The sequence below is a fragment of the Trachurus trachurus genome, assembly GCF_905171665.1.
Source record: "Trachurus trachurus genome assembly, chromosome: 1".
NCBI classification, from domain to species: Eukaryota; Metazoa; Chordata; class Actinopteri; order Carangiformes; family Carangidae; genus Trachurus; species Trachurus trachurus.
The window spans coordinates 19,484,868-19,509,898 of record NC_139891.1 but is presented as its reverse complement, the minus strand read 5'-3'; the positions used below and the strand labels follow the sequence as shown (position 1 = coordinate 19,509,898).

The window sequence follows — 25,031 nt, the reverse complement described above, 5'->3', positions numbered from 1 at the left end:
TCACAGTCGTCCTCAGTCTGTGTGTTTGGCTCAATAAACTATAAAACACAGAGGCCACAAAACTCCACCACTACACTTCATCCTCTTTGTGTCCTGTAAACTTTTCATGTGTGTGTGTGTGTCTGTGTGTGTGTCTGTGTGTGTGTGTGTGTGTGTGTGTGTGTGTGTGTGTGTGTGTGTGTGTGTGTGTGTGTGTGTGTGTGTGTGTGTGTGTGTGTGTGTGTGTGTTAGAACGGGTTGATGCGGACTCCTGTTCCCAGTGGGGAGAAGGGGTTAACTTTAGCCCACATGAGTGCATCATTGAGGGAGATTGCCGATTTACCATCCTCCAACACAAACACTGGACCCTGAACAAGAACAGAGATAAACATCAGTGTGACAACTTGTCAACATCATCACATGAACAAAAGACACAAACACACAAACACACACCTGTATCCTGTGTCCAGTGAAGCACGACAGCTGAGCGTCCGAGTGGCTCGGCAGGTTGGAGCCTGTCACATAATCGGCTCCACACAAGACCAACGCAGCTGAGATCACACAAACATAGAATTATGACACTTTATATGTTACACCTGTTTCACTCTCTAGTCTCTCTATACGTAATTTGGGAGTAATTGAGTACTCCATCCCTATTGACTACACTGAGATATGCTAAGGAGACTGAAGTTAAACGAGTTTACCTGAGTCGGTGGGCTGGATCCTCCTCTGGAGGCAGCTGAACTCTTCTTTCTGACGCTCCGATGGAGGACTGCTGCAAATGGAAACAGACAAATGTTCAAACACAGTGCAGATTTCATGGTAGCTTTAGCATCTTTAGCGACACTTATGTGCAGCGTGAATACAAGTGTTTTATTGTCATACTAATTCACATGACAAGAATAAAATTTGCCTTCTTTTTATGGTTTATATCGTTTATATGCTCCAAAGGGCCCAATTTAATTTGGATGAGCCAGGTGGTTACATGAGAATTAAGCCCGTGTCAGGTCGATGTTGGTGGTTGGATGGGTAAAACACCAGACTTTCATGCAGAGGAGTTTAATTCCCACATGCGTGATCATTACCTGAAGCTACAACGTTAATTTAAGTATGGTATGTCAGTTGAGTCTCTGTGTTTATGACAACCGGAGTTCAGTATTTCTGGAAAACATTTGTATGAGAGGGTAAACAACACCATGAACAGTGAAATGTGCTGCAGTCTTCTAGGGGGGAAAGCAGCATGTCTGACGTGACAGATGCTGCAGATGCTAATGAAGCTGCGCAGCCATCTTATCCCCTTTTTCATCACTCAGAGGAGAATCAGACATCTCTCCAGTATTGCCATGGTAACTGACATGGGCTGAGATTAGCTCTGATTACAGAGGAGCAGGTGAAGAGCTCCCCCGTGTTCATCATTACCACTGAGTGGATGAGAAAGAGGAGTCACATGGAGTCAGTGTCTTCCCTTAAACCACACATCATGCTGATCATGCTTTTAAACGTATCTCACTGTAACATCTGTGTGTGTGTGTGTGTGTGTGTGTGTGTGTGTGTGTGTGTGTGTGTGTGTGTGTGTGTGTGTGTGTGTGTGTGTGTGTGACCCACTTGCTGTTGCTCTGTGTGCAGGCCCTCCAGGCATCCAGCTCCACTGACAGCTGCTCAATCTTCAGAGGGACACTAACCTCCCTCCGCTTCAGCAGCTGACTGAAATTGTGAAACAGCGAAACATGCAACAGACGAGTCAGATGCGCAACAGTCAATATTTAATAAAAGATCAATAAAGATCAATAAAAGATTCTGTGATCATATCCACCTGGTATATTCGTAGAGTGCAGGTACAATGCTGGAGTACTGTCTTCTAATTGCCAGCAGACCTCCGATATAACCACACAGGATCAACAGCTCACTGCGGACTCTACACTCGCACGCACAAACACACACACACGATCATGTATACTTGGTAAAAACATATCATAATTGATTAAGACAAATATTAATTGTCTATACATCTATCACCAGCCTGTCAGCAGGCACTGATGACATCACAGATGGCTGTTGACAGGCTGGTGTCTAATAAATGGCTTTACTCAGTCAGCTTGGCCATGATGAGGCGGTCGGTCCGGATGTAACTCATCATGTCCAGGATTGGCTGAACACTGTCCACCGTCCAATCGGATCCAGTCAACTGTTCTGGTGAGAAGGAGCATTAAGAGAGACTCTATTTAATTTGTCACAAAGATGCATGAGCTGAAATCTCTGCATCTAGACAATCACATGTGGATATGATAGTCATTTATCAATACAGAGTCTGCCAAGTTCAGACTCCTATGCTTCCAACTATCCAATCCAATCCATTTTATTTATAAAGCACAATTTAAATAAACACAAAGGTTTCCAAAGTTGCGTACAGTAAAATAAAAACCATACATATAATAAAAAGATAAAATATTAAAGATAAAAGACACAATCAAACATAGTAAATAAATAGTCTGTCCACCCCAGATAAAGTATCTGTGCACATAAAATCTACAACCTACGTAGTGTGAAAAGCCAAAGAAAAGAGGTGGGTTTTAAGAAGAGTTTTTAAACTATGACTACCGGTAACTAACTTATCTCAAGTCTCCTCTAGATGTGAAGCACACTGCCACTGCTCATACTGATTTATATTTTTATTAACTGCTTTTAAAACGTGTTGGTGCAGAACCTCACAGAAGCAGCGTTGTTGTTAAATTGCCACATTGAAAAAATCTAAACTTAATAGGGTAATTTAATAACAGTATTGGGATGAAAATAGTTTCAGTTCAATTCCCACTGTTGGTGCAAAATGCATTCTGGGATACTCAGCTGTCCCCAGTGCACTAATGACATGTCAGCCATGGACATATCAGTGTTTTCATATTTGCCCACGTGCAGTCATGAGGTGATGACGCAGAGATAAAACAGCAGTATACGGTGGCACACAGACACACACAGTGACCAACGGGTGTCAGTACCTTTGACGTGCTCTATCCCTGTGTGCAGAGCGGCCTCTGGCTCTGAGCTCAGCAGGTAATACTGAACAGCTGAGAACAGCTCTCCTTCAGACATCGCTGCCTCTGCCAAGGCCTTACACTCCTCCGTGGAGGGGAGACCACACTGGAAGACACACAACAGCTGTGACCACTCACATCTTCGCTTATGTTTATATCACTGACGGGTTAATCAAAGATGTGTCTACTCACCCGTTCATGTAACTGATTGATCTCAGCAGCACTTCCTGGGTAAAATGCGCACAGCTTAGCCAATAAGATGGAGTTGTCGGGAATAATTTGTAGCATGTCAGCTGACACTTCCCTGAAAAGTGAAGACAGTAGTGAGAAATACTGGGTGTTGTCAGGGCTGCCCCTCTCAGTGACAGGTGACAAGAAGCAGCTGCTGAGACTGAGGGGACGCAGGTGAGCGTGACAGGTGTATACAGGCCCAGCTGAAAGAGAGTGGTGTGTGTCCTGACTGGCCAATAAGGTCAGAGGTCGGCTTGATGAGGTGGTCTCTGGTCAGACAGCTGGACACAGTCAGCGTATTGAAGTCAGTCAGCTGATTATAGTCAACGAGCTAGACACGGTCCGTCTGCTGAAGCTGAACTGGACCGGTGAGAGTCTGTACCGCTTCCAAGGTTCACAGGAAAACAGTAGATAGAGTAGAACGGTAATAGACACACACTTATTACACACATTCATGGACGCACCAAGTGGGTGAGGTCATGTATTTCCTCGCCAAGAGCTCAAGGCAGTACATAGTGCTCTGATTGGCTGCCTCTCCCAGGACGATGCCCACACACGCAGCCAACTCCAGCTCATTCCCTCGGATCAGACTGGACATAGCCAACTACAGATACAACACACACACACACACACACGTCAGCCACATGTTAGAATTATGCATAGCAAAGGCTAAAGTATAGATAAGGTATCAAATACAAATTGAGGGTTGTACCTGGACATTGTCCACAGTCAGATGACAACATGCTGCCAGGACAGAGCAGCCGTCCTGGAAGTACCACTCAGCGAGCTCCGCGCATACCTGATGGAGGAGACTGGACGAAGAGGAGGCGGGTCAACCACACACACATCAGTTTACAGATATTCTGGCCCTCACATTACAGTTTTGTGTGTGTGTGTGTGTTTTTGTTTATACCTCTGGTACTGTTGTATGCTGTCCACATCATTACTCGTGTGGTTGACCTGCGAGCTCTGAGGTACGCGGATGTTGCCTTCGCATGCTCCCTTGAAATAAGAAATATGACATTACTTGAATGACTTCTGATCCGTTATTGTCCAAGTGTTTTCCCTCTCTCTGTCTTTGTACCTGTGCTATCAGTACAGCCTCCAGCAGCTGTCCTCTACTCGTGAAGAAGGTTACGAGTTTTTTGATGTCTCCTGTAGCAATGCAGTATGGGATAGCGTCATCATTATCCTCAGCCATCAGCTGCTCCGCTCTCCTGCAACATGAGCACGTTCTGATACGTCAGATTCTGGTGTAGTGATAAATATGCAGCACAGACAGATTCGTTTTGGCTCACACAACTGAAACTGTCACAGCGGGTTTCATGGTACATCTAAACTCTGACATGTTTACAACAGGTGGAAAGTCACTCGAAACATTTCATTCACAGTTCGAAACCTAGTCAGTTTTGTCAGTTAATTGGCCAGCGCCACCAAAATGAAACGTTGCTTTGTTATTGTTTGAGCCAGACTGGTCAAAATGTACCTGGATGAACCTTTGATCATCTTTACAGTAGACTGCATTAACACTACAAGCTCTGATCTATGTGGACATCCTGTCCCCTAAAAACCCAAAAGATCAAGTCTTTACACCTTTACACCTAAACAAGGACTCAGATAAACAACCTGAAGTCCATGCAGAAGACCATAACAGTATATTATATCATAAAGCCTTTGTTAGGACCAATAATTATCTCTTATGGTGTGGGATTATATTCATACGATAAAGTTGAATGAAGTATTGGAAGTATGTAGGAATATTGATATGGTTTTGACTGTACTCTACCAGTGCTGCTTATGCTCAAACATTTAGGACTTTGGGTATTTGTAGTTTTCGTCCTTTATTCTTTTTTTTTCTTTTTTTACTTTGTTTACCTCTGCATCAGTTTCTTCCAGTACCTCATGGAAACTCCTGGAGCCACAGCTAACGCCTTCTCCCACTGAAAGAGATACAAGACCCTCTTTATTTTGAGTAATGTCATCAATATCATGTTCTCTGTGACGATAGAAAAAGAGCTTTTTTTGTGGCTGACAGGTTTATGTGAGGACCAGATGTTTCTCTCCATGACCTCCTCAGACTCCTCTACACCTGGCTTTGGATCTGCAGCTGTTGCATGCAGCTGTATCCTGCCACCGCAGCGGCTCTCCTCTCTATCAGAAGGCCTGTAGCTTCCAAATATGTTTTGGGTATGACAACCGGAGCATGAAGCTGGATTCTCTGCCTCCATGATGACAGAGCCAGAATGAATATACTGATACAACATCAGTGTTTTGAGATCTGATGTAAATCGTGTTTGGTCTGGGGCCTTTCAGTAAACAAGCTTTCATTTGCATCTGGCACACCTTGTATACAGTGATAACAAAATAAAAGCCGGCCGGTGATTCAAATAAATATCAATACAGTGTAAGTCAGAGACAGGATCAGTGTCAACACAGCAAACAAAGTATCTCATGCTGTTTCCTCTATACCTGTCCCAGCTCCACCATCAATTCACAGTAGCGTTGGATCTGTCCCAGTCTCAGATGGATATCCGCTGCCTCTTTCAGCCTCTCCTCTTTACTGGGAGCTCCGATGCCTCCTCCAAACTTAGACATCTTGACTATTGTCAGCTCCTGGGCTTCAGACTGGAGGAAAATTAAAACACAAAAAAAAAAAATTAGCTGACGGTAGAGCTAACTTGCTTTAACATTTAAACTGCACATTTTCTGATATTAATGGGATTAGTGGTGGTGGTGGAGGTGGTTTTGTTGATTAAAATTAATTCTCAGAGCAGCTACTTCCAAACACTGGAGGTAGCTGGTTATCAAGCCAACTTCAGTATAAAAGCAAAACAAGAGTTGACATTTTAGCTGTGGAGACAGCTGTTGGTGTAAAGAAAAGAAAGTTTAAGGTTTCTTCAAGACTAGAAAGTGAACAGCTGCTAATGCTAATATTAGCTACATAGCTGTTATATATAGGTTATTTTTCAAGAGCTTTTTTAGATAAAGGAAGGAAATCCAGATACATAAAGATTCAATAATTGAAATAATATCTGGTGTCATGTAGTCTGAGTAGCATATTTGGTTGATACTACATACTTCATGTGTCTAACATGTTGAATGACAATATAATAAAATACAATAAACTGAATTGAGCTGAGCTGAACTGAATGTAGGGTAAAATATAACTAACAATAAGATAATAGTTCTTGGCGGTATCAGCTGTCTCTTCCTGACTGTATAAACCATGAGCATTAATTAGCAGGCTAACAGCATTATGTGATCACTTCTACTTGAATGAAGTCTTTCATCTGTCAAGATTATCTCACATGGGGTGGAGCTTGGAGACGTTTGTGTTGCTAATGGTATCTCTGGAGGTGAGAGCAACTTACTGTCTTAAACTTGAGCAGGTGCTTCATGTGCATCACTCCTTTGCTGTAGCTTGCTGGAAGCAGCGAGTCGTCCTGACCATTGATGACTGACACCAGGTCCCACAGGTTACTGCTGCCTCCTGGAGGCTGGCATATGACACAGGACACACAGACAGCAGGGTTCATAAATACACGCAAACACACACAGCACATACACCATGCACACTCACACAAAGAAAACAATCTTCAGCTGTGTACGCATCACCGTTTACAAATTGTGTGCCACACATGAGACAAAGCGTCGCACTGACTATGAAAGGTGAAGGCCATTACACACTGCTGTCAATCTGATATGTGCATACAAATCAATACTACAAATACATCAATAATACTAACTCCAAAACATTCCCCCACATCACCCCAGTCCGTAGGATCCCTGCGCTGACTCCCTATCCTGACAAGAATTGATTGTAAAACCCTTTTAACTGTCTATAAAGCATGAAATGGTTCCTCTCCAAATTATATCACAGCGCTCCTCAATCCATATACTCCATGATGTCTCAGGTTATGATCCAGTGGTCTCCTTGTCATCCCACGAATCAAAATCAAATCAGGTGAATCAGCATTTAGTTTTCATGCCCCCAAAAAGTGGAATTCCCTCCCTCACAATATTTGAAGCGCCCCAACCATCGTTACTTTCAAGAACAGAATCAAAACATTTCCTTTTGCACTCTCTTACCCATAGGCCAGTCTCCAGCCACTGGTGTATTTAGCTGATTGTATATCTGTGTAATATATTCGCTCTGTTTATATGTATTTTTTTATATTTTTGTATTTTGCTTTGCTTATTTGTGTATCTATGTTGTGAAGTAATTGAGTTGTCTCTGACAGGAAATCTGCTATATAAATAAAGTGTCGTCGTCTTCTTCTTCTTCCTCTTCAAATGTGTACATGTATTCTTCTGTGCTGCTGCTGGTGTAAAGGCCATGCCAACAGAGAACAACAAAAACAACACTTTCTATGATTCTTCACTAGGTTCCCAATTTTCCTCTTCTCATGTGTTTTATTTGAAGTGTTGATCCATAAGAAGACATATTGTGGCTTTAAGAGCAAAAAGTAATTTCAGTGTCGTTATACAACTCAGGCTTCTCTTTGGAGCTCAAGTGGCATGAACAGGTCAGTGAGCTGGTCAAGGCTCTGAGTCTCTTTTCTAAATAGGTAGGAAGGTGGATGTATGGATGGATGGACAGATGGTTAGAGAGTTATCAAGGTATCACACTGAATAATGGACCGTGTTATGACACAACATCACCACTGAGAAAGAAGCACTCGGAGTGTAATTACCGAGAAGCACTCAGAGAACCAGCGCAGCTTCTTGGCCCTGATGTCTGTGCTCAGCTTGTCCAGCTCCTGTTTTATATCTCGAGACACTTTACCACAGAGCAGTGGAGGAGAGCCGGGAACCATGGCTGTGTCTGCAGACATACAACCAGCACAGGCAGATGAGCACACAGAACAACACACCTAGCTGACAGCAGAGGACACCAGGAGTCTGCTCTCACCTGTGTTTCCTATGATCTTCTCCCACGGCTGGTCGGTGAGGATGTTCAGCAGCAGGGGTGAGATGAGCGGAGTGAGAGACCACAGCCTCACCGTGCTGTCTCTGCTGCAGCTGGCCATGGTGAACGGACAACTGTGGTGACACGTCAAACCTGCAGACACACACACACACACACACCGATTGGTTCTTGGGTCTAACAACATGGAAGCTCTGTGTGGGAAAATATGTAGGATGTGAACATCTCACACAGAGAATAAGAGATTGTATCACATGTTGTGATATTTACCCCAAGATTTATCCTAATTCTTATATTGATCTAATGTTTGTGATATTGACATTTGCCTTAATAACCTGATTGTAACGCAGCCATGTGTTCATACACAACATGACTCTGGGTGATGTTAACCCTGTGCGCCACAGAGAGAAAGAGAAAGGAGATGGAGTGATGACAGCATGGCCTACTAGATGAATGGCACTGACGCCAAGACAAGATTCAAACTACTAACAGGGCAGTCGCGTGCCCATTTCTCTCACCAAGGGTGTTTTCACACATACTAGTGCGGACCAAGGGTGCGACACAAACGCACCACATGCCGGCCCAAAGTTCAACTGGGCCAATGTAAACACTGCCCGTGTGAAAACACCCTGAGAAATAAAGTTTAAAAAGTGTTTTAAAGAGAAAAGGGCTTGTTCAAGGCTCTGAAATGCAGGCCTTCAATTAATTTGCCTGGGACTCTTTTTATTTATAGTTAAATAGCTAGTTGTTTACTGTACAAGTGCCATACAAGTGCACTATGTTAAAAGTTTCCTGCGTTGAAAATTGACAATAAATATGAAAATGTACGTTGCTGATTTTAGGGGTAGGCTATAAGACACCATTTGGACTTTATCAGGTTCAGACCTTTAACTTGGACAAAGGTTTAGTAACTGGACGTCATTGAATTTTAATTGAATGCCCCTGCTGTAGAGTGTAGAGTCAACACGGCTCTGAATAGGTTTGCAGTGAACTTGTGTTGTTCACAGTGACACAAACACACTGTTTGGTCAGTGTGACCTCTAAACTAACTGAGTGTGATTCAGTATCTATGTGAGTTTACATTGCATTGTATGTCATATGTTGTTGTTCTGCGACCGCCTCACCATACACATCAGCTCCGTGGTCGTAGGCTGTGTCCAGACATGTGCCGTCTCTCGTGTCCCACACTTTGATTGTGTAATCCCAAGAACCTACAACATCACACAACATGTTACGATGATAATCATCCATAGTCCATTATATACATGTTTAACCTCCTGTAGTTCAAGAGCTGTTGTGTGTAAAAACGGCAAAATCCTTAAATAAAAATATAATTAACACACACTGATGTTGTTGCAGTTTCCTACAGCTGCCACTAGATGTTCCCACAGAGCTGTTTTTCTGTCCTTGACAGTGTCTATAGAGTCAAGATGATGTCATTTTAGGATCTCTGTCTAACAAGTAACGGTCTTGGGGGGCGTTTGAACAGCTCACATCCACCGCAGCTCCTCTGTCGTCTCTGCTCTGTTTTGCAACAGCACGCTGACCATTACACAGCTGATAGAGGGATGGTCTGTGGACTCACCCGAGATGAGCAGGTAAGGAATCTCCGTGTTCCACATCAGTCCTCTGACCGGAGCCGTGTGACCACTCAGCACGTTGATACACGCGTCCTGTGTGTAGTCCCATATACGAACAGTGCTGCAGACACACAAGGATTCATTACAGGACCAAACCTCATTTTCTCTTTCATGTATAATGCAGGTATATTCACATGTAATAAATCATTACTCCTGATGTTCAACAGAGCAGCCAAATAAACCTTTCATCTGAAATAACTAAAGAGTTAAAGTGAGCTCTGATCCTGCCATTTCAAATGAGCTATTAACACTTTGGTCATTAGATAATAATAACAAACAATAAGATGCCATGAATTTAGTTTGGGAAGGAAACACTGATGTTAACTAGCGTCATTCAGACTTTTTATACTTTTTATTTTTTGTGTCACTTGTTACTGCAGTGAAACTGAATCTTCATCAATAAAATTCATTAAAATCCAATGTGTGATTTAGTGTTCCCCTAATTTATTTGAGCATCTAAGTTGTTGTTGTTGTTTCAGCCCTCATGCATTTTTGCTGCTTTCATGATCATCTCCCCTTGAATAGACTATTCAATCTGTGTCTCCCCCTCTTTTTCATGTCCCTCACTTTCTCCAGGAATGTCTGCTACCTCAGTCTGGATCCCTTAGGTCTGGTTCGCCTGAGTCTGGATCACTTAAGTCTGGATTCACTTGAAACAGTTTGTGCCTGTGTGTGAACGTTGTAAACAGTGTGTGGGACATTGAGGTCTGTGTGAAGGTCCTGACCCGTCATCTGATCCAGAACACAGGATCCCCTCTCTGAGTGGAGACCAGCGGACATGAAACACTTTAGCCAGGTGTCCAGTGAAGACCTTCAGAGGCTGGTCAGAGCTGGTGGCCAGATAGTAGACCCGCACGTTTTTGTCCTCACAGCCTGTTGCTATCATGTCCCTGCAGAGATGGGAGGGGAGACAGATGTTAGACATAAACATGAACCGAGGACAGACTTATTCTTGTGTTTTTCACCCAAATCAGTCTCTCTCTGTACAAATGATCTTAAATAAAAGCAGTTATTATGGTAACTGTGGTGTCAGGTGAGGTCTTACTTGTTGTTCTGGCTCCAGTCACAACCAAACACAGCTGCAGGATGTTTGTACTTGTGGAGGATTTTACCATCAATGGTCCGAATGATACTGTGAAACAACAGAAAAAAGTTCAGATTGACTGTGATGGACAAATCTAAGACTTTGATTTTTTTTTTTTTTAAAGAAGAAACTCCACCTCACCAAAAGCCATCTCCACTACAGGTGGCGATCCTCTTCGAGTCCTTATGGCTCCAGGAGATACAGAAGATCCCGTTCTTCCCATGCTGAAGGAGGACAGAGTGGAGACACTGATATATCATCACATCATCTTGTATCTCTGTAAACAGCTATTTACCTACAGGATGGAGTAATAATAATGAGGACGAAGAAGAGGAGAATGCTGGACTACAACAGCACAGGGCAATGACAATCAGATTGACTGTGTTGTTACTGAGTTTCTGGATGAAACAGACTCTATTTTCTTTTATCGCATTAACAGAAAAAGGTTGATTTCTTAAACATTAACGAGTCAAGTTTGCCTTTTGGTTTGCACTGAGGACAAAACCCAGACGAAGACGCCTGTGTGTGAAATCGTAGCTCAGTCCGTCTTTAATGTACAGTATGTGTTCGGTGATTCAGTCTGTTTAGTAACCTCATTAAAGCGAGTGATGATCTTTCCCTTCCTCACATCCCAGATGAACGCTCCACTACGAGACGTCGCCCCCGCAATACAGTTAAGGTCTCCTTCGAAACACACAGAGACAGAGAGGTTAGCAACCTTTAACATGAGATGTGTGTGAGAGTGTATATGTGTGTGTGCGTGTAACGGTACCTGGAGCCCAGGACAGGGAGTAGATGACCCCCTCGTTGCCAGGCGACGTGTAAACAGCTGTGAGCGTGTTTGTGTCCCAGATCTTGATGGTTCCATCAAAACTGGCGGTGGCCAGGAGGTTCGGATCGTCTGGTTTAAACTTACAGTCGAAGATAGTTTCCACGTGACCCTGGAACAGCAGAAGAAACCGGTCATCAGGGTCTAGTACTCTGCACTGGTCTGGTCTCTGGAGTGTGTGGGTGGGTGGATGTGGATGTGTGTGTGTGTGTGTGTGTGTGTGTGTGTGTGTGTGTGTGTGTGTGTGTGTGTGTGTGTGTGTGTGTGTGTGTGTGTGTGTGTGTGTAAAATACCAAGTCCCTGAGAAAGTCCCACTTCTTGGCCCCCATGTTGTACAGTCCCACTCCTCCATCCATGAAGCAACACACGGCGTGGCCCGGGGGCAAAGAGAAGGACCGGTTCTGGGACAGGGTTGGTGGCGGCACCGCCTCGCTGGTGGAGCTGGTGTGCTGACTCTTACTGGGAGAGCTGGAGCTGGAAGCTGCAGAGAGAGAGAGGAGGAACATCCTGACACCTGACCAGAGAGCTGAGACACAGACACACACACACACACACACACAACACACGGTTTGGACCATTTACCCTTCTTGGAGAGAGGAGAGTGGAGGACATGTAGAGCATGAAATCCAGTCTTCTTCAGTTTGAAGCTGTCCAGGGGAGTGGACCGGGACACGTTCCACACCCTCAACACCCCGACTTGGGAGTCTGAAAGGGAAAAGTCGACGTCAGCTGGACACATCACGAATTCTGTAGTCTTTATGAGAGTTTTGGCTGGCCTTCTCTGTACAATCGTAGATGGGAACACTGGTATTGTTTTCTTTATAAGGCCACCCTGTGTGACTTGCCTCCTTATTTGTGTTCTCTCTTGGCTCCTAAAGTCAACACCAAAAGCTGTAGTCTCAGGCACGATAGATTGATAATGTACGCTATTCCTCGTACGCAGACTGTCTTTGGGGAAAGTGCCTTCAAAGAATTTGCACCCGTGTCCGAGTCATCTTAAATTGGATTATCCCAAGTATGTCAGATTTTAAAGCTAGGATCAAGGACTATTTGACTACTGCATGCACATGTTCTCTCACCGAACACAGCTGGTGATTATACTGTAATGATGTGATTCTGTTTTAGCTGTTTTTATGTTTGTTTTGTTGTTGTTTTTCAAGTGTGTACTTCATGTGGACCTACTGTTCTGCTCTCTTGGCCAGGACCCCCTTGCAAAAGAGATTCTGAATCTCAATGGGATTATTCCTGGTTAAATAAAGGTTAAATGGACATATGCTGTATCAGCAGTACATCTACAGCCTGCGACACACACACACACACACACACACGTTTACCTCCAGTAATGAACATCCCAGGAGCAGAGGGGACCCAGGCTAGACACTGAACTGATGCAGCAGCCGATGGGAAGCAGAAGGTCGTGATACAGGTCAAGGCCTCACTGTCCAGTAGTCTGATCCCATTATGGAGGTTTGACACTGGGAGATAAAGAACACGTTTGTTTATCAATGTCATCATTGTCAAACACTGGCAGTGAACGTTTTTGTGTGTATGACAGCTATGTTATTTTGAATCACACAACCACATAAGTCCTGGTCATGAAGTTAGTGCTGACTGACCTAGTAAATAGGCAGTGGACAGAAGATCCCACTCCAGAGCGCTGACGGGGTCCTCTTCATCTGTGCCCTCCAGAGCCTCTGGTCGCAGCACGTGCTTTTGGCTTTTACTCCCTGAACAGACAAGAAAGAGGTTAATGAAGATGCGTTTATGGTAATAGTTTAAAAGGTGTGTTTAGAGGTGCAGTTTATAGGTTCTGCTGAGGAAATGTGGGAAGTTCGACATGTTCAGTGGTTCCAGGAAATAATGGGACACTTCACTTTATTCTGCTGTAGTTTAAAATCTGAAAGGATGACACTCAATAATCTATCATGATATCATGATCCTTCAAACCTTTAATCCAAATCTTTGTAGGACTCACTTCAGAAGCTTCCACCTTTAGCTTCAGTCTCTGCAGCCTGAATATTGGACTTGACAGGAAGTGCTTATGAACTTTTATCTTCAAGTCTCTCCACAGATGGTCTATGTGGTTTAGATCTGAGACACTCAGGGACAGTCAGAGACTTCAGGTCACAGTTTGGAGGTACAGAGAAGAGTCTGAAGACTTTTTGTGAAGATTGTAACTTTTTTAACTAATAATTAATTGATTGACAATTTCTAATTCATGTCTGTGTGTTACTGACAATAGACGGACATACATGTAACGCTTATCCATTTCAAATGAAATCTACATTAAAATAAAGTTAAGTGTCTGAATACTTCCCATGTCACTCACTGTACATATAATAGTTGACTGAGAGTGTGAGTCTCCTCCACATGATGACTGTGCTGTAGGTCACGTTTGAGTGTGTCCATCTTTACCTGGCTGAAACACAGACAAACTTCCGTCTGTGTGTCCAAACACCAGCTTGCCCTTCTTGGTGGGGTGCCATCTGAACAAACAGATGTCAGACAGGAAGGAGTGAGCTTCTTTGTGCACCGTGAGCCCGGGGTCAGGATCTCCGTATGCCCAGATGTACAACGGACCACGCTGCGAGACGAACGCCACTCCGTCAGCTGAGTTCCAGCACCAGCTTACAGATGCAGGGACTCCTGTAAAAGCAGAGGAGATGCTGTGAAACCCCAGAGACGGGGTGAGGACACTCCTCTGAGTCAGTACCACTCGACGCAGGTCATCCATCTACCTTTAGTGTTGTCCAGTCGTGCCACAGCCTTTTGTTCTGCTACGTTCCACACGATGAGCAGGTTGTCAGCAGAGGCAGATGCAAACAGATCAGGGTTGTCAGGACACCAGCTGATGGCTGTGATGGTCTTCTTGTGCTCTGACATGATGGATCGCAACTTAAACTCATTGTATTGCTGGTCCAACTACAACAAGAGAACAGTAGAGAGAGCAGACAATAAAAAACAGTGACATCTTTTGGTTTGCTCATGATCGAGACCTCGACTCAGAGTACATGGGATTTTAGACGTTAGTTCCAGTCCTGTTATGTGGGCTCATAATTTGTGGAAAGCACAAGTACATCATTCCCCGTTATACAGTGCTGCTTGAAAGTTTATGAACCCCTTGAGTAGTTCTGTTGTTTTACCATGATTTTCTTATTCTATCATCGCCAGTTTTTACATATGAAATGTCAGGTTTGTGTTTATGAATTAACTCCATGTACTTGTTTTAAGGGAACTGTGTGAGTAGCCGGCAGAGTACGTGAAACATGGAATCAGATTATGTGCAAAAGTGAATGAACCCCAGCTGCATTGGTAAAATCAAGTAGGTAATAGACTCGGATAAAACATGTGGGTGCTCAAGTGATCAATTAAGCAGACCAATCAAATACGACATCCTCAGAAAAGGTTTTGAGCAGCACTGATTAAAAGGGCGAGGAAACCAACAAAACTCCTGTCGTGCCAATCACCGCAACTCTGCTTAAAGTGGACGGCCATCAAATTCTTCACCAGGAGGCACCAGAAAAATTATGAATCAGATAAAAGCCAACCCACACATCATCTCCAGAGGGTTGCAGACGACCTCTCTGGCAGCATCTGGGATAAATGTGTCAACAATCAGACGAAAAATGAATAGACATGGCACTAATGGGAGAGTTGCTACTGTAGAAGGAAGTCTGTGCTCTCAAGAAAGAACAAAGTTGTCCATTTAAACTCACGCCAGAGATCATTTGGACAAACCAGAGTCCTCCTGGACGTCCACTCTCTGGACAGATGAGTCCAAAATTGAATTATTTGGCCACAATCACAGGCACAATGTTTGGAGGGTTCACAAACTTTCCACGCAGCACTATACTATATGTCTCTAGCTCATTCTGGGTGACGTGAGTTTGAGCTGATTCACTAGAAAAATAAATGAATAAACAATAATAATGAACCAACATCAAACAAACCACCACTACAACACAAATACTCACACTGGTAATTCACCTGGTAAATGTATATGGCCAGAGTAGCACAATAGGCAAAGCGGTCTCCACTAGCAGCACACACATCTTTGTTCCAGGGCTGACAGCCTGCTGCCAGCAAGCCCACCTGCTTCACTTTGACCATCCTCACCTGGAGACAAACAAAACAAATATACTCTATTACAACCTGTTGCAAGACTACTGTAGTGATTAGGACTTCATCCATCCACACATATAGAACAGAACATCCACAAATTGTTTTGTAAATTAACGAATAGAAATTGATTCACTAATGTCTTTGTAGATTGTAAATGTCTTAACATAAAACTGTCATACATTTGCATTTCTTTCCCCAGCAATGAGCTTATGGTCTCTCTTTTTTTAATCAATAAAAACTGCTGAACTGATCTGTACAAAACTTTGAGGAGCGATAGGATCCTAACCCTAACCCATCTACCATTGAATTATAGTTCATCCAGGCAGTGTTTAAGAGATTCTTCGACAGTGTGAGACATTATTTGACAGTTTCATCAGTTTCTCAGGAGCTGGAACAACTACTAGGACAAAATAATGTTGTTAACCTATGAGTTTGTTTAATTTGGTGCAGATCCAGGCAATAATCCAGACATTTGATTGTTTGGCCCATGGCAGAAGGATCCAACCAAACAACCTGCACAACAGAATTACATTGACACGACTCGATCCAGTGTTTATCGCAGAGCTGTTGTAAGAAACTTTATTCTAGGATACGTCTCCTACAACCAGGGTAACACGTCTCTGCTAAACAGTAGATCCACAGGTGTGTGACATAAGGTGATTAAAGAGAGAGGATTGAATTAATCTGTGCTGTGATTGGCTGGTGCTTAGCGACTAACTGGTCACTGTAACCGCGAGGAAGTGACGGGAGACCCAGCATGCAACATGTCTAAGATGTGGTACTGTCCTCTCACTGTGAAGCTCCAACACATTTTCACAAGAGAACTCATTAAGACACCCTGAAGAAATGTCTTGTATTTTGTCCTGGTTAATCATCTTATTTGTACTAATTAGTTAGTTAGTATTAGTTTGGTAGCTCTTCCCATTTTGAACCAGATACCAGATTAGAAACACAAATACACAAATCCATGAACCTACAGGAAGCTGTGAGACACATGGTATGTTTTAATCTTTTGAACTTTAATAATTAAATGTTTTTCAGTCATCATCTGGGATTATCTATACAGATCCAGTTCACCTAAATCCTAGTGGAGACGAAGACCTGAAATGGTGAATACTAAAGACTGAGATTTCCTGTTAAAGGTGATCACATGTTGATCAGTTGTCCTGTCACATCTTCCTGTAAGGTGCAAATTGGCTGATTTACATATAAATTTCTTTTTGATTACATAATGGTGAGATAATGGGAACACTAATGATATGCAGCTATCACAGTAATGACTGACCAGCACTTTGATGGAGGAAGGTGTGATCCCATATTAACCTTTTAGCTCTATATGTCAATGAGTTGAAATGATGACGCCCAGAGGAGGTTAAATGAAATCTACTGACAGTGACAACACCTATGTTATTTTTCATACTGTTCCTGATTACTATTTGACTTGAGGCTGAACAGCAACATACATCAAACACCTGATTGATTAAATGACTCCATGGGCATCAACAGATCTCTTTTACTGGGGTACGGCCTCCAGTACAAATGAGCTGAGGCCTAATGTCATATAGGCGGTACACTTTAATGCTTAAAAAATAAGCAAAGTCAGTTCAGGCTGAGTTGTACCCCGTTTAATGGCTAGTAACGCTCCTGAATGACTCTGAATCTGGTTATAGATTATTTGCCTTGTGTTTTTTTTAATTACACAAGTTATTTAATTAAAACCATGTCCATCAGTGCTGTCTGCTGTCTCGGCAGATGTGACGGTTCACCTCTAACATGGGCTAGGTCCTGAGAGGCTGTGATCTCTCAGCCTGAAGCCCAGACTCACTGAATAAGAAACACACAGCCCTTCTGTTGTAAAGTTAAAAAAAAAACTAACCATTGTTTCCCCTACCATTGTACAGGCCTGGCAGCCACCAGGCCATCAACACCCACCACCGAGCCAACAACAAGCCATTTTTAAATACTGACACAGCTACTTTTTGAGCGTCCACACTAAACTATCACACATTCATTAATATCAACGGGCTACTGATGATGATGAACAACTCACGTTTGTTTTGAATCATTGACGAGCGCAGAATGTATTGAGTGGACTGGCCTTCTGCTAGGGCAAAACATAGAAGAAAAGATTACAGAAACACAAACATTTATCTAATAATAATTGATTCTACTGATCCAGTGTTGATACAGTCTGTATTTCCAGCCATGCAAATAGCCTCATGCTGTGAATGGTAGAGTTGGTGTTTGGGTGTTAACAGTAAATGTTATATACTAGTCTGGACTCACTAAGGTCTGTTGATTAACGATGGCTGCAATGTAAGATACTCTCCGCAATATTGTGGGCAGGTGTCTCATCTGGTTGGCTCAGTTACGTTACGTACTTCTCATTGAAACACTACCTAAATAACCGCACTGTCCTGTTATCCAGCATGTACAACCCCTGCACCTGTGAATTACCCCCTGGGCATTTCCTGTTTCGACATGTCATATCTGCCATGCAAAAAGGTCTATTTACACCTAATATGTTCCCAAGGGACCACTCCAGATTGCATTGTAGGCTCCTGCAGTTCACTTTAATGAGCTGAGGTGTTGAAATTCCTGAAAACAACAGCAATTTACATTTACACAGTGTCTCAATTTAGCCTGTATGGGACTGAGCCACTGGTGTAGTGAGAGGCAGGCAGTAAAAAGTGATGTTAAACATGGTGGGCCTGCAGTCCAATGTAGGTTACCAGGAGAATCTTACAGGAAATGTGGGGTGTGCAATATAATTTCCATTTCACATAAAGGTGGCAACCCCCTATGTCACAGGTTTACCTCATCATAATAATAACACAGCCATGTTGTTCTCATGTGAACCCGCCAGAGAAACTAAGGTAAACACAAAGGGTTGGGGGGTTTCACCTATAGGCTGATATTGATGAATCAGAATAACCAATCAAAACACCCGCTGAATCAATAAGTTGATCAGCGACTAGAGCTAATTAAGGAGGTGCTTAGGGCTGGAGCAGCAGCAGCAGCAGCAGCAGCTATATGAACCTGAGCCGGTGTCTGTCGGTCTCCTCCGTCTGTTTCCTGGTCTATTTGAGGATCGTGTAGACTGTGTAGACCCATCAACAGGTCTGATCCGTGTGAGGCGGTCTGACGTAACACACCGTAGCAGATGTTCCCCGGTTGAGCGGCTTGGAGCGGCCGCTGGTGTGTGTGTGTGTGTGTGTGTGTGTGTGTGTGTGTGTGTGTGTGTGTGTGTGTGTGTGTGTGTGTGTGTGTGTGTGTGTGTGTGTGTGTGAGAGAGTATGTGTGTGCGTCTCTGTGCATGTTCCCTCTCGCTCTCTCACACACACACACACGCGCGCATAGGAACACGGTGTATGTTTTTTTTCTCTTACCGTCAGGTGTCGGCTGGCTCGTGCACGGTGGTGGACAGCTCCCAGGTGCTGAAATTTTGCCCCGATCACCGTCCTTATCGCGTGAGGTGGGTCTTAAAAAAATCGACATCGGTGATTGGTCCGTAGGATTGTTCATCTTGATCAGTCATTGGCTGTGCAGACTGTCGTCCAGGCCGCTTCCTCGAGCTATCCTAGATGGTTGCTCTGACTCTGAGCCCCCCCCCCCCGAGGATCTGGAGTCGGTTTCTCACTCTCGGACCTCCACCTGAACCACACATCCACCTTCACCTGACCTCCATCTGAACCTATATCCCCCTGACCTGACCCTAACATCCACCTGAATGACTGAACCGTACCTTCTTACTGAGCCCCACCTCCACCTGACCCATAACCTCACCTAACCCTAACCCTAACCAGGTCCCCCATCCAAAACTTAGCCCACTTCTATCTGAAACTAACTAACTTAACCCACATCTGACCTCCACTTTACCATAAAAATAAGAGTGGCTTAGAATAGATCACTTTATTGGCCTATAAGAAATGTGTCCTGGGCTTGTACTGTGTGTGTGTGTGTGTGTGTGTGTGTGTGTGTGTGTGTGTGTGTGTGTGTGTGTGTGTGTGTGTGTGTGTGTGCGCGCCAACCACAGCTGCATGATTCACACAGGACATAACAATTGCACAGACAGTCCAAAAAAACAACAGGGCTATAATACAGGGTCAACAAAATTCAATACAAATGTGAAGTGCACATATCTAAATAGTCTATTTTAGTGTGCACTTCACACTTGTGTTGAATTTTCTTAATATAATAAACAATACTGAACATATCCATAGCTCCTCTTGTATCAAATAAAATGTATTATTAAAACATAATCTATTGAATTTCTAACATCTGTAACATTTGCCTGGTGCTAACAGCTGGTAGTCCTGGTAAAGTGTATGATCAGGTAAAGTCCGAGTCTAATCTATGAATGTGGACACTAGTGAATACAAGTGTTCAGCCCCTGTATGAACATTTTCCTCAGGATTTAAATGTCCCATCTGTGGATTAGGCAGTAATATTTCCTTGTCTATAGGTCATAAATCCCCAACACAACCTTGCTATTAATCTTTAACCCATTTGAGTTGCTTTCTTAGTTATTTTTAAATGACCTGATAAAACTACAGAGACAGATTAAACTTTCAAAACACCTCCTCCCTGAACACTACCTCCCAGTGTCTGCTGTGAAGTCTGCTAACCTCATTTCTGGGTCATGATGAGCAGTCAACAACCTAAATCAGCTGATACTTGATGAAGTTAAGTCATTTGTTGTTGACCGAGGCCAGATCAACAGCAACCAGGCTAAAACCGTCTGTGGTACCGACTAACATTTCTAGTTTACCTAAGGAATGAGCACAACTTCACACAGATTTTAATCAATATACAAAATTTTATTATAAAAAGAAAAATTCATTCTACATGAAAGTTTTTCATAGTTCCACATTAAAAATGGCTGCAAACACTTAATCAAACTAGAGAACCTGGTAGTAAATGACAGTGAAGAAACAGCACCACTAAAGAGAACATGAGCAGTGCTTCCAGGAACAATAACTTTTAAACTTTTACTGATTTGCTGCTGTCCACTGCCTGTAAAGAGTCTCAGTCCATTATATTATCACAGGAAGTTCAAATATGGCTGTCCATTCATAGCAACGAGGACCTAAAGATGTAACAAACACAAGTTCAGTGGGTGGGGGTGGGGAGGGGTCATAAGGGCTAAGTGAAAACAAAAAACTAAATCCCTGAATTAGAAAAAAGGAGTATAGGTCTGGTATCCTACAGAGGCAGACCAACAGGGACAGCAGGCTATACTGATGGAATCATACACACAAAACAGTTAAGCTGAACACCACATTGCAAACTTCACATCCTCGAATTCAAACAATGGCTTAATCATCATCGTCATCATCGTCGTCATCGTCCTCCTCATCATCTTCGTCGTCATCGTCGTCATCATCATCGTCATCGACTGGTTCTGCTTTCTTGCCGACGGGCCTGCCTGGGCCACTCTTCTTGCCGGCATCACTCTTCCCTGAGCCGCTCTTGGCACGGTAGGCAGCGACATCCTGAAACACAGAGAGAGCTTTAATCCACATGTCATGTGTTCTCACCTTTAGAGAAAGACTAGTGGCACTGCAGTCTTATAGCAAACATTCATTAACTATTGTACATTTATACTAGATATTATTTATACTAATAGATATTTTCAGTATGGTACATGTATGCAAAGATACTGGATCTGTGAATACCTTCTCATATTTCTCCTTCAGTTTGGCAGCCTTGGCCTCGAAGGGAGCCTTGTCTTTGGGACCCTGCGTAGACCACAACTCGCCAAGCTTCTTGGCAATATCACCAATTGAGATGCCGGGGTGCTCCTCCTTAATCCTGGGGCGGTGTTCGCCACAAAACACAAAGAATGCAGATCTGGGGGGTAGGGGGAAAGACAGAGCACAGATTACAACCATGCATATAGTAATACATGCAGAAATCTTTTTACTTTTTACTCTGTATACTCAGTATAGTGGCATTAGAGACTTACGGTGGCCTCTTTGGGGCATTGGGGTCCTTCTTCTTCTTGCCCTTCTTGGTGCCCTTCGGGGGTATATATGTTTTCATCTCCCGGTCGTAGCGGACCTTGTCATTCTTGGCCATATCCTCGAACTTCACCTTCTCCTTGGCGGACATGGTCTTTTAAAAAAATAAATGAAAATTAACATTTAGGAAAAAAAATAGTTTAATCTCCATTTTAACTTCCTAATTCCAAACACAATTGTCACACATCCAAGGTTATTAGTGAACATGTGCCACTTTAAGAGGTGGGGTTTAAATGGGGGTGGGGGGTTAGGAACAGCAGCTGCACTGCACACAACAATGTAGTCCTTCAATGAACTCCGTGAAGTCACTTCACAACACTTACAGGAGATCTGTCCACTCCCTTCGATTAAAAACCATTTTAAAATATTTTTGTAATTAGAAACTTGTGTGAATTAATTATTTACCTTCCATCTCTCGGAGCATTTCCTGGAGAAATCTGCGAAGCCGACGGAGGCTCCTGGGTGTTTCTTTTTGTGCTCTTCACGGCATGTCGCGACAAAGAAGGCATATGAGGAGGTCTTTCCTCTGGGCTTGTTTGGGTCTTTCTTCATGGCTGCGTTTTCTGTGAACCAAGGAGAACAAACCACATTAAAACAGGAGTGACAAACAAAAAACAACCTATTACCTACTTGAGCGTCGCACTAAGTTACTGGCCCGCTCTAGTTTGTGCGTGCACAACAGCGCTGCCCCACCGTATGTATTGCGAACTTTTAGTTTAGTCGATATATTGAGTCGCAATTGTTCAAATATTTACCCTTTAATGTAAATATTAGCGATATAATGGCACCTAGTCGAAGACACGGACACGCGGGGCCGTTTTACGGTCCTAATCGGATTTCTACATCTCTGGGACAAAAAGACGCGACTCCATTTTGTACCTTCCCGCCTAAACTAAACTGCGCCAAAACGGATAAAAGATAGATAAAGTGCTCAAAAGTGGGTATATTTCAAGAGATAATTACTTTACATTGAACAACCAAGCGACTGGCCACAGGACTGCGTATGAGCACTAATCCAACTTTAAATGCGGGGGCCGCCGCCGTCGTGTTGCAGCAAGCTAAGCTAACGTTAAGCTACCAAAGCCAAATGGCGATTGAACTGCATGTTGCTCAGTCACAGCCTAGCCTACACCGCCTGCTTCGTCGTTCCTAGAAAAAAAACCACTTAGACTTCATCGTTTCTGGTCGGGCATAAGGAAATCCGACGGGTTTTTTCACTTTAACCACAACTGTGACATTGTGATTAAGGTCATAACATTAAAAAATAAATAACTTAATCACTCTTTTAAAGTTTAGATAGTAACACGCACCCAAAGTACGAAACTCGGTCGTATTAGATGTTACAGAAAATTAGCAAAGAAATCGTTGTTTAAAATAACAAAGTGACCCAAATGCGGCTGTAAAAAGCAATCGTCCTTACCTGTTTGCTGCGAGACAAATTGTAAACGAGTGAATGAGGAAGAAGGCGCAACTGTTTTGTCACCGTCTGTGAGGCCGACCTAACTTGACTAGAACTGCTGCTTGACTCCGCCCCGCCCTCCGCGGATTGGTCAGAGCGAAGCATTTAAATTTGAACGTAAGACACAAAACACAGACGGCGCTCTGATTGGTTGTAATATGCGTGATTGAGAAATCACGTTTGTGTGCGTCACCTGCGCGCTGATTGGTTGGACTGGGGTTTTAAACATTCGGCGCGAAACCCCCTTTGTTAGCTCGTAGGAGTCAGTTTGTGTTGATCTGTGTACGTTTTTCAACCGTTTGTTATCTCTGTGAGATGAACCGCGGCATAATTAGACAAGTCCCGTTTTGTCTCGTCTCTTTCAACTATAGACCCAGCTGGGTCACAAACCAAATTGCGCAGTTATTTAACGGTAGTTGACTGGTAAACTAGAAAGTAAATGAAAATAAGACTTCCGGATTTGCCCCCCTCCCTTCAAAATATAACTTCAGTGACTGGTGCACCATTTGTGTTGTGTTCACGGTCTAAATTACGAAAAGTAAAGTGAATATTGCAAACTACGGGTGCATACACATGCATCATATCATTCCCTGTGCAATATCCAAGTATGATATAGGCCTTCAGTTCTTGGACAAAAGAAACACAGGTCTTTTGTCATATTTTACATGATGTGTATGGAAGTAATGAGCAGTTTATTCAACATGAAGCTTTACAGCCCTAAAACAGCACAAAAGCAAAAAGCACAGTGTAAAAGAAATAACAGAAAAAACTTGTTTCAAACCTGGGAGATAATCAATTGAAGGGATCTTTGTTTATGGATGAATTTTCACTTCAATTTACAGTAATCCTTGGTGTTAAGCAGTGATGCTTATATTTAAGCATGGCAAGCTGCAGATACGCTGATACATATTGCATAAATGTTTTAAAATCAAGCAGCAGATCGTTTACGGTCACATGTTATGCAAGACAGTTTGAACTTCAGTTAAAATAAATAAATAGATCAACTAAGTGTACCAGTGTCAGATTATAGCTGGTCCAGAGAGGAGATATCAAGGTGGACAAGTCATAATATTTATAGCAGTAAGTAAACTCTAAATCCTACAGGACCAGCTCCAACCTGTTCATATGAAGTGATTGCAAGCATTTAACATGGACACGAATGAAAAGTGTAAACCGCAGGCTCCACATTTAGGACAGACGTTCAGACTGGATAGAGAGGGTGATCAGACCTCACACCCATTGTCTCCAGGTCAACCATGCATTAAGTAGATGGACTATCTCTCAGAGGGTGGGCAGCAAATACATGTCAAAGGAAAAATTCTGCTGAATGCTGCTCCTTTTGTTATGGCAAATTACTTAAATGAACTCCCTGCGAAGTCTGACGACCTGGACAATACACCAGTTGGATGTCTGCATACAACACCTTTCTACTACTTTATATTTTTTTGTTTTTATTCTAGACCATGTTGCTCTGTTTTGATTGGCTGCAAGAGAGCTACACTATATCATTGAGGTTTTAATTTGCAGCAGTGTTGTACTGGAGGTTTTGTAGTCTATACATTTTAATATACTGTATGTTGACCATCAACAGAGCACAACTAACACATCACTTATGAGTTCATGAAATAGGTTATAACTTAAAAGCTTCTGCAGCTGTATCATGCTGTGGTATGTATAGGTAATACATTAATGATGACGTTTCCTCTCA

At 43.0% G+C, this 25,031-nt stretch overlaps 2 protein-coding genes across 3 annotated transcripts; both read right to left on the bottom strand.

The window, feature by feature from the left end:
* Positions 1-227: 227 nt before the first annotated feature.
* wdr17 (WD repeat domain 17) lies at positions 228-15,829 on the bottom strand (the record flags this gene model as incomplete). Of its 2 annotated transcripts, none has more annotated exons than XM_083983344.1 (31): positions 228-347; positions 433-530; positions 684-754; positions 1,585-1,683; positions 1,793-1,894; positions 2,067-2,169; positions 2,973-3,114; positions 3,201-3,312; positions 3,704-3,843; positions 3,952-4,051; positions 4,153-4,241; positions 4,324-4,456; positions 5,115-5,179; positions 5,709-5,864; positions 6,611-6,736; positions 7,934-8,064; positions 8,152-8,301; positions 9,291-9,377; positions 9,752-9,867; positions 10,532-10,696; positions 10,852-10,938; positions 11,032-11,114; positions 11,483-11,574; positions 11,663-11,831; positions 12,013-12,200; positions 12,302-12,424; positions 13,054-13,194; positions 13,336-13,446; positions 14,135-14,365; positions 14,458-14,641; positions 15,707-15,829. In XM_083983344.1, the coding sequence occupies 31 exons, from the start codon at positions 15,827-15,829 to the stop codon at positions 228-230; spliced, it is 3,837 nt and encodes a 1,278-aa protein (XP_083839470.1). The 2 variants fall into 2 exon arrangements, with proteins under 2 accessions (XP_083839470.1, XP_083839471.1); XM_083983345.1 differs by having other exon boundaries at positions 684-751.
* Positions 15,830-20,640: 4,811 nt separating this feature from the next.
* On the bottom strand, positions 20,641-23,379 carry LOC310993895 (high mobility group protein B2-like). Its single transcript, XM_083982369.1, has 5 exons — positions 23,285-23,379; positions 22,270-22,427; positions 21,810-21,958; positions 21,520-21,694; positions 20,641-21,336 (listed from the first exon to the last, which is right to left on the bottom strand). Exons 2-5 carry the CDS (start codon positions 22,414-22,416, stop codon positions 21,160-21,162), a joined length of 648 nt encoding a protein of 215 aa, XP_083838495.1. The 5' UTR covers positions 22,417-22,427; positions 23,285-23,379; the 3' UTR covers positions 20,641-21,159.
* Between the last annotated feature and the right edge of the window lie 1,652 nt (positions 23,380-25,031).